General features: G+C 37.2%; 2 protein-coding genes across 2 annotated transcripts in view; both read left to right on the forward strand.

Moving 5' to 3' along the window:
- The window catches only part of LOC105384857 (contactin-1a), a 218,191-nt gene that overhangs the window by 147,294 nt on the left and 55,241 nt on the right, over positions 1–15,656 (forward strand). The window lies entirely within an intron of this gene.
- On the forward strand, positions 12,556–15,196 carry LOC119691057 (alpha-(1,3)-fucosyltransferase C-like). The gene has a single exon (XM_038107532.2). The coding sequence runs from the start codon at positions 13,115–13,117 to the stop codon at positions 14,315–14,317; it is 1,203 nt and encodes a 400-aa protein (XP_037963460.2). The 5' UTR covers positions 12,556–13,114; the 3' UTR covers positions 14,318–15,196.

Genomic DNA, 15,656 nt, shown 5'->3' on the forward strand with positions numbered 1-15,656 from the left:
ATATACAATCTATAGGAGGATCAGGAAATAATTATCCTTGCAATTATTGTATCTAGAAAGAACATAAATATCAATTTCATCTAAACTTATATTAAACTCATAGTAATTACTTTATTATTGTTATTAGTTGCTCTATCAACAAATTATATTAATTACAAACAACATTAAACACACTGCATACTTTTATTTTTAAATAATCCGAGTGAGTAATTTGTCCGACACTGTATAAAATATTGCGTGTTTCATTAAAATGTTGTGCTGTTTAAAAACTGAAACACAGACTGAAGCACGTTTTAATCACTTTCGCGCCTTACTCGCTTGTTTTAAATTTTACAAAAATAATCATTGAATAACTATCGAAATACAGTAAGATGTCTATACCTAGTACCTACTGGATTTAAACATGAGATTATTACATATTTGGAGCGGTGGTAGCTCAGTCGGGTAAGCGCCCGCTTCTCACGCCAGAGATGCGGGTTCGATCCCGGCGCTGACATGTACCAATGAGTTCTTTTAACTTAAGTACAATGTATACCATCGCTCTTACGGTGAAGGAAAACATCGTGAGGAAACCTGCATATCTAGATCTAGCACATCTAGATATGTGAACCCATCAACCCGCAGTGGACCAGCGTGGTGTGGAAATGGTCCAAGCTTAGGAAGGCAGTTTAGACCTTGGGGATATGCACAAAGGTTCCATTCGAGAGAGCCAGGTGCAGGTACTTACACCCCCACAGAGAATAGAATAGAATAGAATAGAATACATATTTTGTCTACAAAATGACACTTCCTATTCAATGTTTATAAAATTTAGCAAACTGGCTGTGATACTGTGATACTTCACTCTAAGAGCCTCCTTTCTTGCACCCCATGATAAATACTCATCATCAGCACAACCCATCACGTCCTCACTGCTGAGGCACGGGTCTCCTTCTAATGAAGTAAGGGTTTTAGGCCTCGTCCACCACGCTGGCCTAGTGCGGGTTGGTGGATCCCAACCCAAAACAAGCAAGCTTGTGCTGAGAGAGATGTCGGGTAAGTGGACAACCCGATAATGATAAATACAAAATAAAAATAAACAATTACATAACTCGGTTATGCAATATACTAGCAATATGCACTATGCAATATGCACTATGCAATATGCACCATTTAAGCTAAGTTTTATTTCGCAATAAAATTATGTTTATGTTTAGGTTGAAAGTAAAGGTATTGTCATATTCTCCGTTAGAATGGAAACATGATAACATTTCAGATTATTTAATAATTCCTCGGAAGCCATTCGCATACAAATATAGGGGAGGCGTCCGCAAACATTATGTTCTGATGTGATAGTAAGTGGAGATGAGTTCTGTAAACGAGGGGAGATAGGGGTGACACGGATCCTTGTTAGTTCTCGGATTTCGTTTCCATCTGTGGAATGATTTTAGTAGTGTTTGTCCTATATATTATATGTAAGTAGGTACCTATATGTCATTGGAGATGATTCGATGTTATTAAATCGTTTATGTTACTTGATTTCAATAATTAGGTACCTCTATCAATAACTTGTCAGTTTTTTTGTCTGAGCTGAAAATTTTGAACAAAAGCCGGCGTTTTTCAATTTAAATTGAAATTTCTCATTCAACAAAAAACGTAAAACGTGAAACTCACTTCCCGTTTTCGCACCCGAAACTCCCGAAAACTAGAGACCGCCTCCCAACAGATGGACCGTCCGAAAAAAACGACCGACACATATATTTCAAGAGCTAAACTGCTAGACTAAATAAAAAAACACACACCCGGAAAACTAGACCGTGAAAGCCGCAGTGGCCCCGGACGGCCCGGCCCCCCATATATTAATGTCTGCCCACAATTTTTAACACTAAAATCGGCGAATCATGAAATCGAGTAAAGGGAGGGTCCGTTATGCTGTCATAAAGACTGTGTGTTTATGACGCTGGGTGTTTAGCGCAGGGTTTGATGCAAAATGTTTTTGGGTTGGACGAGTTTTATGTTAATATCTGTTTTCGGTTTTATCTTGAGACAGGTGAAGCCTCTGTTTATGTTGCTCAGTAACCTTTTACGGTGTTTACAGGGAGGGTCGGCAGACTAAAGTACATAAGTCATAATTCATTTTCACTTTAGTTTTTACAGGAACAACAAAAAACATAATAAAAATCTATGTATTTGGAATTTAATAATTTATTTATTACACTTTCATTGTTTAACATGAAATACATTAGATGAACATAAAAAACTATAAAAAATAAGTCAAAAGCAGACTTTGAGTGACTTATGTGATACGTATTATTTACTAAGTACACCTTAGATATGACTTAAGTGATTAGGCCTAGTGAAGTGTTGCTTTTATTTCAGATAATAATATTAATCATACACTCACAGAAGAGATGTGTGTGTGTATGAATCATAATTATCTAATTATTGAACTCTTCTTCACTACTGAAAACATCTGGGAGTGTGTTCCGAGCTGTTTCAGAAGAACGCAAATTATTGTAAAACTAAGAAATATCATATTTTTTCTCTTTGAATATAGGTTTGTTGGACATCAATGGTATAGCATCGGGCACTATCTTCTCTTCATTTTCATAGTCTGGAAATCACTATTTCGGTCTAAGCTATTCTTGAACAAAATAATCATCATCAGCCTTTAGCAGTCCACTGCTGGACGTAGGCCTCTCCCAAAGCACGCCATCGGATGCGAAGTCGTGACCCCATCTAGCCGGTAGACGTCCCACACTACGTTTGCCTTGTCGCGGCCTCCAGTCCAGAACACGTTTACCCCATCAGTCATCGGTTCTTCGACAGATGCGATCAGCCCACTGCCACTTAAGCTTACTAACTCGGTGTGCTAAGTCGGTGACTTTAGTTCTTACGTTCCGGATGCAATCTTTCAGAGAGACTCCAAGCATCTCTCTCTCTCTCGCATTAGCTCTTTCCATAGCTCGCTGAGTGACCTTCAGTTTGTGAACCAGTTCCACTGTAAGTGTCCACGTTTCAGCCCCATAGGTAATAACCGGTAGGACACACTAATCAAAGACGTTTTCGTCTTGAGACTTTGTGGTATGGGCGACGACTTGACGAAGTTTGCCAAATGCTGCCCAGCCCAACTGTATTCTTCTATTGACCTCTGATTGGAAGTTGTTTCTACCCAGCTGCATATTGTTGAACAACTTCTAGGGTCATGCCATCAACGGTTATTGGACACGGTAAAACGTGGTTATTATACATAACCTTAGTTTTATCCAGGTTCATCTCGAGGCCAACCTGGCGTGAAGCTTTGAATAGGCTGTTCAGCATTTGTTGAAGTTCCTGCAGATTCGGCTATAATGACGATGTCGTCGGCAAATCGAAGGTGCAAGATGTTTTTGCCGTTGATGTTTATGCCTTGTCCTTTCAAGTCCAGCGTTTTAAAGACATCGACCAAAGCATTGCTGAACAGCTTCGGGGAAATTACGTCTTGTCTGCTGTTTTATTTTCTTTTCTTACATTTCATTCTACATGCTGCATTTTAATGTTTTGTAACTTTGGCCTGTACTACGCATTTTTTTCTGTTGTTTCAACACACGCAAGCTTAATCCAGCAACGGCAGGTGGTTCATTTGTAATGTCTAAGTCTGAAGTCGTAGAAGAACTATCATTTGTAACATTTTTAGTTCTATGTGTTCCTGTTTTCGACTAGACCGGTTCGTTGACAAATAAAAAGTCGGGGTCAGCTATAGAATCATCTGAATCTTCGTACCTGATCTCGACTCCTCTGAATGTGTTTGATGTGTATGGTACTGGCTCCATGTATGGGTCATTGTTTGATCCCATTGCTTGAGAAGTCATCACCACACTTATGGTGCCTTCGTTTTCTTTTTGATTTTTACCGTGTATAAAGTATAAGACAAACTAAGCATAATCAATTTCAATTAATAAGTATTTATGAAAATATGCATTAGTTTATACTTTATACATATTGCAGTTAAACACTTACTTGCTGTGGGACTTTAATCCTAGCTGAGCTAGCTGAGCTGCGCCAGTTCCACTAGCTTTTTTCTTCTTCCTAAATTCATTTTTAACAATAATTCACTTCACACAATATGAACGATTAAACGTACTGTTTAAAATAGAATCAAAGTTAAGACTGAAGCAAAATAACACTTATATCCCACAGGATTGTAATAAAAAATATCGTGTAGGTACCTAACCACTTGTAGACCACCCGTAGTTGACTGCTGTTCAACAAAATTCTTTGAAGATATATTTTTTATTTAGTGGGTAGTAAGACACTTGAGAAACGGTGTTAAAATTATTAGGTACCTTATAACATAAGTCGTTCCTTATCGGCACAACGTGACTGTGGAGTGTTAGTTCCTTTTCACATAAGTTCACTTATGTTGTTTAGCCTGATTACAAATTGGTAGCTTTCAAAATGTTCATAAGGAACAATTTGAGACTTAGCTACTTATAATAGTGATTTGACATGTGTGTTTTAGTCCAGCTATGAGTCGAGCCAAAATAATGCCCCTGGCGATTAACAAAAAATATAGGTAAAAATGACTTATGTGCTTTAGTCTGCGGGCCCTTCAGTTATGATAAATGTAAAAGGCGCAAATTTTAAGGGACTTCAGGACGCTCCTGCTCCCGGAGCACCATTCTGTTAAAACTCAAGCAAGCTCAAGCTTTTCAAATTCCAACATGTCAGACATTATGTATAGAAAATAATAGACACTAGGGTGGTAAATACAGAGAGCAATTACACAAACAACAGTGTTTTATTAATTTAGGGGTACCAGTAAAAAAACTACTACGTTACTAACGCCTACTTTTACCAATGCAAAGTTAACTTTCTCTGAATTAAAATCAAATTTGAAAAACAAATAAGTAGTATGTTACGTACCTATTTCCTACATTTTTCTGGAAAATTATTGTACAGCTAGGTACTTACATAATATACTACAGAGTCAAAATTAAAAATAAAGTTACAAAACGAAATGCTGAAAGTGAAAAGGCGCGTATATTAAGCAAACTTGACGGCTTGTCATAAACATAAAAATGGCAGCCAACATGATCGACGAGCTAATAATGTTCAGCTCGCGACGTCAATAATAATAATAACTGAACACGGAACCACTGGAGGGTTACTCTATACTGACGAAAATCGAGCGAAGAAGAGCTATCGTGGAATCGGCACGTTTAAATCAACGAGATAGAGTCGTGGATCGCGCAGCAGCGCTCTGAAACGTCGTAAAAAATTAAAATACTTGCTTGCATAAAATATGTAAAAAAATATCCTGTATATTTTTTTGAGTCTTCATAGGTGCACATCCGGAAGTAGGTATGTCACAGAGCTTTTCATTCTGAACGTTATGATGACCTTGGGATATTCCCAGCTCTGTGACATACTTTAATAAATAATTCAGCACTGTCCTTAATTAAATACCCTCAGGTCCCTCAGTAGGTCCAAAATATGTAAGTACATGCATATATGAATTATGATGTAAATTAATTGCGTTTAATCGCATCGCTGTGAGAAACTCGTACCTATAACAATATATATCTAAAAACGTAAGTTGGTATACATTTGACAGAGCCCTTTGAAATAACATTTAGGAAGACATCTATCAAGTTAATGTAGGCTGTTGTGATGAATATTTTTTTACACACATCATTACTCGTAGGATAGAAACGTTTAAGTACCTAAGCAACATTATCAGTCAATATTATTGTGTATTAAAAATTACTTACCTTAGGTATATCGTATATACCTACAAGGTATTTCAAAACGGTAGACTGTCTAGGTATTTAAAATTATCAGTGAGTAAGTGTGACCGTGTATTTAAATATACTAAGCTATAACATGGCATGGCATTATAATAGTAAGCCAAAATGGCCACTTCTATGAAGTAGCAAAAAAACGCGTTTTTATGGTTGAACAAAAGGTAGTCAAAATGACAATTCATGAATTTTAAAAATATCAGTTGAATGAATCAGAGACCTACATTACAAAATTATAAATTACCAGGACATCATAAGCTGCTGGTAATCAGAGACTAACTAATTGCACGTTCAAACGATAACTCAGGGGGTCACTTCATATGACGAAAAACTAAGTTAAGAAACGCTGCTGCGCGACCCACGACTCTATCTCCTTGTATTAAACGTGCCGATTGCACGACAGCTCTCGTCCGTTAGTTTTTTGTCACTAAAGAGTGACCCTCCTGCGAAGTACACTATACAGTATACACTACTCAGAGTATCAATTAGCCCACTAATTAGATCACCAAATTAACAATTATTAAGTTAATCGTCTCCTAATCGGTTATCGGGTTACGTTTGAAAGCAAACGTCTGATTAAAGTTTAATTAAAGATCGCGATGAAATTGTATCCGCTATAATTATTTGGCAGCACTTTTAGGTACAATTTGTGGAGAAGTTTCTCCAGGTTTGTAAGTTCTAGGAATTTTAGGCTTATTTTCGTCGAAATCGTAGTTTTCAAGCTTGAGAGAGAAAATACTTATTATTATTAATTTACTCAATTACAAATTAAGTAGGTGAAAAAAGTTTACATAAAATAAGATTTTCAGAGATATCGGTGGACATGCATAAACAAAACATACTCAGAAGAACTGAGAACCTCCCCCTTTTTCTAAGTCGGTTATAAATGAGCTATCGATTATCTTTCTGTAAGCTTTCAGGGCCCCAAGTCTGCTAAGGAATGGCGGCACAGTTGTGTGTCGGCAGCATGGGTTTCGCACTGTAGGTATTTATTATGTAGGAAATATTTATTGCATCTTTTTTAAAGAACTAACGTTAATAAACAGTAATAAGTGTTAAGTGTTTCATATTGCACTACTGGGACTCACTTACAAAGAGAAAACAGATACCTAAAGTCGGAAAACCATTCAGCCGACACAGCATTGAGCCGCCATTCATTAGCAGACTTGAGGCCCAGGATGTAAGAAGGTCATTACCATTTGTTATAGGTACCTACTAGTTGAACTACGCTGAAATAATTATTATATATCCTTATTACTGTACAAACACATTATGCTAAACAACACATAAGCACGCCATTTAGGAAAGCACTATCAAAACTAATTTATATTAATTGCCGGGACTACGTCTTCCGTAGATCTTGTTTATAATACAAAGTGGGTTTACCATTAACCTACCGAATGCGAGGATCTTTTGATGAAGCGGCAAACAACGCAGACATACCTTATATAGCTACTGCTGCTGGTAGCAGTGCGGAGATTACATACTTAATAAAAAAAACCTTTCCCAAAAAAACCGGCCTGCGAGATGGATACAAGAAGTTTTTTTAGTACGTATGGGTACTTATTCCCAATTATTTTCATATTTTTTGTATGAAAAACAAAGTCATAAGCTCAATTTTTTTTCTCAATTTGTAGTCACTCGTATTTGACAGTATTATACTTACTTGGCTTTTATTGTTCTGTGTTTTCGGGCAGTACCCTAAACTGTACCAATTTAAAATACCTATCTTCCTTTCTTAATATTTTGAAGATATATCATAGTCGTGTCCCCTTAACCCGCCAGTGCTCGCGTCAAATTTCGTGACACAAACAGTCGCATGTGGGTCTTTTAGACCCGAAAGTAAATTGATCTATTTTCTCGAAAAAAAAAGAAAATTTAGATATTATTGTACATCAAACGTAAGGTTAGTAATAAATCTATATTGGAATCAAAATTATTTATGAATTTATGGATAAAAAAAATATGTTTTGATAGTTTCAAAAGTACTATGCTTTATGTTCTTATTTATCTACATAGGAACATAAATTACAGCTTATTTTTATTAATTTTATATTTATCAATAAAAAAAACTTAGTTTTATCTAAACTAATAACCATTCTTCTCAGTAACAAAAAAATAATTAACTTTTTATATAAAAAAATAATCAACAATCAGCCTTCAAAGTTAACATAAATTTACATACAAAATTACTTCTTCCTTGTATTGATTAAGTATATAATTAGGTATTTTCTTCGGTATTTTCACATATTCGGATTACAATTAATGCATAAAAATGCAGTGTGATCTCTACAAAGATCGTCTAAAAGGTAACGTGACATTTCTGAAAAGAAAAAATAATAAAATAAAAAAAATTTCAAAAAAATTATACTGACACAAAGCGTCGCTCATGGGTCGAAAAGACCCATACTCACTTTGAATGTCCGTCCTGTCCAAGTGCCGCGGGCAATCTGGTCGGGGTGGGGAGTGCGGCTAGCCTATATGGTAACTTAAAGGTACTAGGCACGCCAATTAGTAATATCAAATATTTTAAAAGTTATCGAGGTATAAATAGAGTGCTGGGTCTTTTTGACCCACGCGCGACTATCCGCGGGTTAAGTCCATCTGAGACCACTAGTTAAAGTGGATATCCCGGTAAGATGGGCATTAAACCCATAAGGCTCTGTACTGTTGCCTAAAAGGCTCGACAATGGGCCGGGTTATGGGCTCAGCCTTTGAATGAGACTATGAGAATACTGAGCTTACTTTAGGGTAAGTGGCATTATGTGTTTAAAAGATAATTATCATGGTTAAATTTATTGAATAAATGAAACTGTATGTTATTTTATCTTTAATAATTTTATTCACAATAAAGAAAACTGTAAGTATGTTAAAAATATTAAATAGAAGTTATTAAATTTATAGTAAACAAACTGTAACATGTATTAGGCTTAAAATATACATAAGATACATTCTTGTAAGTTCGATTCAGTTTTTTCCGTAGCCTATACATAATTCAAAGCCTATATATAATATAACCAACATAAAAAACTACACAAAAAACATAATTTTATTTAAGCTTTAACAATAAAATTATTCATCTTAAATAAAGTTGCAAAAACTGCACTCACTCAAAAAAGCTCCCCTTCAAGCTGTAACTATTATGAAATAAATCACTGAAGCTGTAAAACATAATCACTATGGTGATTCCTTCACTCCGTGTGAATCGTATGCGTCGTTTAACGACAGCCCTCGAGTCGTAAACGTAATGGACAGAATACGACGGCAAAATATGCTTTTATTATTACTGTGTGATGATGACGGAGGGGCGACGGTTTTAGTATTCAAGACAATCATTATCAATGACTCTTCAGACTGATGTTTTATACGTACTTCATTGAAAGCAGATTTTTAGCATTTTCAAGTTTGTTTTTTATTTTGGAAGCTTTAAATAATCATCATGCGGAAAGTTAGGTATTCACCAAAATGTATATCCTTTATTTTGTTGCATTGACAACTTATATCCTTACAGTATCGCGACCGACACAAGCGGATTCATTCCCGCTGCGGCTGGTCTGCCACCATCGATGCACTTCCTTCACCTTCCTCGAGGAGCGCCAGGTCGGCTGGTGCAGGATCTCGCACAACTGACACAGCGGGTGCTCCCCCGCCGGCCACTCGGAGCCGAGACCCCTGCGCTCCACTCTGTACCTCCTTCGCCAAGAGAAATACCTCGCATACGCTTCAGGGTCATCCATCAGCGCACGCATCATCTCGGCCACTTTCTTCGGACCAACCGATCTGACGTCCAAGTACGATCCTGGAGGCAGGAATTTGTCTACATTGGCCCCACTTAAAACCACAGGCACAGCACCGTTGTAAAGGGCTTTCACTACTTTATCAGACATGTAGTCTTCGCATAGGGCATTCTCGAAGACCAGGTAGAAGTAGTAGGAGCGCCCGAGAGACAGTGAACAGTCGGTGTCCGTGTCGCCGCGGCATGGGCCTATGGGTCCGCAGCGCCCGTGAACATCTACTTGTACTCCATACCGACGAATCTTCCGTACGTACTTCTGTCTTTGGCTGACATCGTCACAGTTCGTCGCGATCCAAACAGCTTCATCTTCTTTCTCTTTAATGAGATCGTTTATTTCTTTTCTCAAATAAGAACCTGGTTTGGGTGGCTTCGGATTTTTCCAACTGACTTTTAGGGATGGAGCTACAGTCTTATTGGTCCCTTTGTCCACTATTGCAAAATATGGCGACGGTATGTCTGAATCTAGGCGGTACGTCATAGTAAGATCCATTAAGTTTGAGAGTTTTTCTGGCCAACGAAGGTGCACCGGTGGTTCTAGAGACATGAACACAAATAGTTGATGTGGCAAGGAATGCACAGGTAGATCTAATCTGTTAGAAATGCCATCGTCAATGTGAAAGAGGATCGCAGCATCCTGACTATCTTCCAAGTGTTGGTGTTGGCGATAGTTCATGATGCAATTCGACACTTTACATTCAGAAAAGTCAAACACTCCTCTTTCAGATCTTGTTGGTCCAAATGAATTTTCGTTGTGATATCGGTTCCATATCCTTATGACTTTTGTCTCATTAATGGAGGTCACGCTTTGATTATTTTTCAATTTATTTTTGTTTCTATTGTTATTCCTGGATGACACCATGATAATTTGTAGCAAAACGAATGTGATGCTGATCTTCATATTATTTAATTACTATCAGCAAATCCTACGACGTCTAGATACCAACTAAAATAATGAGGACCATAATTGTCTAGATATACCTAGTTCATTTTAGATCATCTTGATTATTATGATAAGTCATATACAATGTTTAAGTAACAATACTCAACCGAATTCAAAATATAAATCATGTCTATGCTTAAAAACCAACCATTCATATTTATTTCTTCTGTAGCGTATTATGACTAATACACCTTTTGATGGCAATATTCGATACATACGTGTATAGATGGATGATCTATGATTTCAATACAATAATTTTGTGAAGAAAGAAATAAAACATTTGTTTAATAAAGAGATAGCAACACGTGCTCTAGTATTGGTATAATAATTTTTAATTTTTAATTGCAGATGTATTATAATACATCTGCAATTAAAATAAAGCTTTAAAATACTGCAGGTCATCCAAAGTGAACATATTTTACACAGAACATTAAAATAAAATGTTATGAATAGTTAATTGTGTGCAATTTTTTGTTTAAAAATGATTAACTACTATGGTATCTAAGTATACAATACATGGTTTTTCACATTGGCAAAAACCTAAAGAAGGGCTGCGAACACGCAAACTCTTTACTGTTGGGCTTAGTTTGCCACCAAAAGCGAACTTCCTTCTTTCGCAAAGATCTGGGTGCCAGGGGATGGTGCAAGATATCACACAAATTGCATAGAGGATGTTTTCCCGTGGCCCATTTTTCTTCAAAATATCTTCGCTCTACACGGTATTGCTTACGCCACCAAAAAAATCTCTCATAATCTTCCTTGTTCCCCATATACTGCCTCACCACCCCTGCCATATCCTTCGGGCTCAGCTTACTACCATCAATGTATGAATTTGGAGGCAAAAAGTTCTTCAAATTTGCACCACTAAATATTATGGGCACTACGCCATTCTCCAGAGCATCCACCACGCTCTCGGATAAGTAGTCTACGCATAATGCCTTCTCAAAGATAAAGAGGAAATAATACCTAGCTCCTATTCCCTTAATACAGTTTTCGTGCACGCTACAGTTTGGTGATAGACCACATAGACCGTAAGAGTCAACTGTTATTCCATTACTGCGAACTTTTTCCACATACATTTCGGCAACTCTATCACAATTTTGCTCTATCCATGCTACTTCAATTTCTTTCGCAGCCACGATTTTTTTTACGTCGGAAGATTCTTTGTTAGCTTTTTCGTCAACCTTCGGCAATGTTGCGATCCAGGGAGGATTTAACACAGGTGCAACGTCTATATTGCTATTCCGATCAACGACAGCAAAGAAAGGCCACACAATATTAGAATCAAGGCGGTAAGTCATGGTCATGTTGAAGAAGTTTGTGAGCCGAGGAGGAATATTGAAATAAATCGCTGGTTCTAAAGTCATGAAGACGTAAAGTTGCTTTTGACTTCGGGCATGAGGAGTTTCGAATGTGGTGGACATGCGGTCATAGGCATGAAACACGATTGCATCATAAACCTCGAGACTATGGTAGTACCGATTAGTGAATATTTTGCAGTTGGTATAACTGCATCCTTTATTGGTGAAAAAGTTGATATGGCCGTTCTTCGAACCGAATATTGTTTGATGGCTGTATTTAGTCCAGAATAAAATTCTTTTCACTTTCTTAATTTCTGTTTTTCCAGATACACTGTTAATTTGACAGGGAATAATCATTATTACTAAGCACATCGAAACTAAACACCACATTTTGTATGTTAACTTACAAAATCAAAATCACTACTAATCCGAAAGAACTTTAGAAAAAGAATGAAATGTAACATTTTGTTTTCAATTTGATTTAACGTTACAGGAAATAAAAAAAGACAATCGTTTATTTGATACCGCCACTTAATAATGTTGAACATAAATAATTTTATTAATTCAATTATCGATTCCGGTCCGTTCAAGATTCATAATATTGTAACATAACACTCATGAAAGTCATGAATGAAATATAAACAATGATTCATTGGATTCATTGAAATTGATTGAATGGATAATATAACTTACAGCTAGAGAAATTTGCAAGCTTGATAATTAACTAAGGTATTTTATTTCAATTTTCACATTATACATCATCACGATCCATTATGTCCCCACTGCTCGGGCACGGGTCTCCTTCCAATGAAGGAAGGTTTTAGGCCTAGTCCACCACGCTGGCCTAGTGCGGGTTGGTGGACATATACATACATATTATAAAAAATGAAAAAGTTACACTTACAAAATGTCGACACGAAATGACCTATTTTTTACTCACCTATCCATCTATCGGTTCTTAGACACTTCCACTTCAGCTTGCAGATTTTGTGACCGAGGTAGGTTTTTCAGTTACAGCTGTCTTATTTCTGATGTAATCTTTCAGATAAATCGTAAGCATCACTACTTAGCTCATTCCACTGTCTGAAAACAAAAGGAAAAAGCAAAAATATTATCTGAGAAACTAAAAATAAACAATGGTTTTGTTTCTTTTGAATGTAAAATATTGTAAAACCAAGAGAAATCAATATTATTATATTACACAATGTGTATTGTTAATCAATATATTACACAGTAGCGTGTTTTTGGGTGAAAATACACAATATAAATGAGCGAGGAATATAATTTAACATAAGTTCTTTCCCATACGTAAGCAATGGAGCTCAGAAAAGTGTTACAAGTAGTCATTTTGTTACCCTTCTCAATGGCTTCAAGAAACGAAACGGATGTTGAAATATCATCACCAAGAACAAGAACTGAAACAGTGCTAGAGAATGAACCAAAAACGATGTTACTATACAATATGGAATCAGATTTTCCAAAACTCGAAAGGGACTACAACCTGACTTGTACGAGCAAATACACATGTTCCACAAACGTGTACTCCAACCCTCAACTACAGTTCGATGCAGTACTGTACCCGACCAACACGACGAAGCCCAGAAACGACCACCATTTACACAACCAAAAACAAATTAATGTCTTCTACAGTATGGACGCCACAGCTACCATTCCAGAAAATCTGGACAAGTTCTTCAATTTGACAATAACATACCGCCTGGACTCAGACATACCTTGGCCGTTCTTCGCATTCATAGATCGTGCAACGCATCAACAAGTTGCGCCGGCGATCGAACCTGTGTGGAGGAAGACTCGCAGACCGATGCCAGGCTCGTTTGAAGAGAAAGAGATAACAGACCTGGTGAAACATAAAGAATATGATGCTGTGTTTGTGGCTTCTACTTGCAACACTCAGAGCCGTCGGGAGGATTTCGTGCGTCACCTGCGGAAGCACGGGGTGCAGGTCGACACGCACGGCCAGTGCGGCCAGTTCCAGTGCCCGTATACAGACGAGGACTGTGCTGAGACCATCGGCCAGAAGTACTACTTCTATTTAGTCTTAGAAAAGGCTTTGTGCGTAGATTACTTAACTGAGAAAGTCGTGTTAGCCATGGAAAGCGGAGCGGTGCCGGTGATACTCAGCGGAGCTAACTTGACTCGCTTCCTGCCGCCTGGTTCGTACATCGACGCTCTGCAGTTCAGCGTGAAGTCATTAGCAGATGAGATGGCTCGGCTGATAGCAGATCCGTCATCTTATGAGAGTTTTTTTTGGTGGCGCACACAATATCGCGTGGAGCGTCGTGATCGACCCCACCGCGAGATTGATGAATCACATCCGTTTTGCAAACTCTGCTCTGTGCTGCACAAGCTGGATAAACATTATGTTTATACTTCCCGCGGCTCACGGAGTGTAAGGAAGTGGTGGAACAAGATGCCTAACAGTGACAGATCTGCGTGTGTGCATAATGATGAAAGCGTTTATAAGCCGACTATGACTAAATGGCGTACGCTCGTTTGAATTTGTTACAATATCTATAACTTGTACATAACGGCCGGGACTTGAACATACTAAAATTAACAGTACCTACATACCTTTCTCAAAAAATTAAAATATAGAATTAGAAAAATAATTTCTTTTTTCGGTAGGATATTACAGTTTGGTTTCTTTAAAAAAAATTGGCCTGTTTTTAAAGGACTTTACTTTTCCTTCAGAGCCCATAAGATTGTTCCGCCCTGTGTACATAAATAGAGATAAAATAAAACACAGTTCAATAATTGTACAGTGAAAGGGCCTGTTTACTTTCACACCTTTGAGTATCCTAATCCTTTAAGCCATCCACTATCGAACGCTCCAAATGGATTCCTACTACAACAGTTTTCAAGACTGATATTCCAGTCGGATTGTGGGTGCTATCCATGGATGACTTCCATATTTTATATAATATCATATTTCTGACTCTTATCGAAAGTACCTTAACTGAATACAAAAACTGCAGTTAAAATTAATGGTTAAAATAAAATCTTAAGGATGACTTGCACCACCCATTTAAATGCTTTAAATCTATTTTTTGCTTGCTTTGACAGTGTAGTGTCAAAGCTAGGCAGCAATAGATATAATTACGTTGAAATATTTGGTACAAGCCATCCTTAATGAACATCCCAAATCTATAAAAAGTGTTGCCGTGTTGCGGTTAGCGATTCCCCCACCACGTATAATATACTGAGTTCAAAGTGGGGTGAGACATTACACGTAAAGCAGATGCAACATGTCTGTTTGTGTTACTGTCCTGGCTGAGTTCGGTACAACGGTGGATAAACAATGTCGACCCTTATTGCTTCCCAGTAAGTCATCTGTTTCGTCTCAAGTTGAACAAACTGTAACATATAAGCATCTTTGTTTTGAGAACTCAGATAAAAGGTAAGAATATTTTCAAAACTGTTATTGTTCGTGAAGCGGGTCTCTCTATTTCAATTCGTTTTTGTACTCGTAAGGTGCTGGAGTGCATTCTCTCAAATCAATATTGGTTCCGTTCATCGGTGAATTTTAACAAATTATTCAGTTTTCCTGTTTGGTGTAACTAAACCTGTTGAAAATAATAAACTTTGAAATCGGTTTTACCAACCTTTTACAATCAATTTACATTTTTAAACCGTTCAACAACTAGAGTAATTTCATAATGTAATGGTACTTTAAACGATAGGTATTTGAAAAGTGACATGGGCAAAAGTACTCAGTGTTTAAAATTCGATTGGTGTTTGAGGTTCGAGTAGATTGTTTGTTTTCCCGTCACCTGTGTTAGAAAAAGCCTATTTTGTTATCCAACGGGAAACCCGAGTGTGAGTGGTCTTGTTTTGAA

Source organism: Plutella xylostella, chromosome 25 (genome assembly GCF_932276165.1).
Source record: "Plutella xylostella chromosome 25, ilPluXylo3.1, whole genome shotgun sequence".
NCBI classification, from domain to species: Eukaryota; Metazoa; Arthropoda; class Insecta; order Lepidoptera; family Plutellidae; genus Plutella; species Plutella xylostella.

Bases quoted from the DNA above. Each gene is read 5' to 3' on its own strand.
- LOC119691057 (XM_038107532.2), top strand. From the start codon at position 13,115: ATGGAGCTCAGAAAAGTGTTACAAGTAGTCATTTTGTTACCCTTCTCA.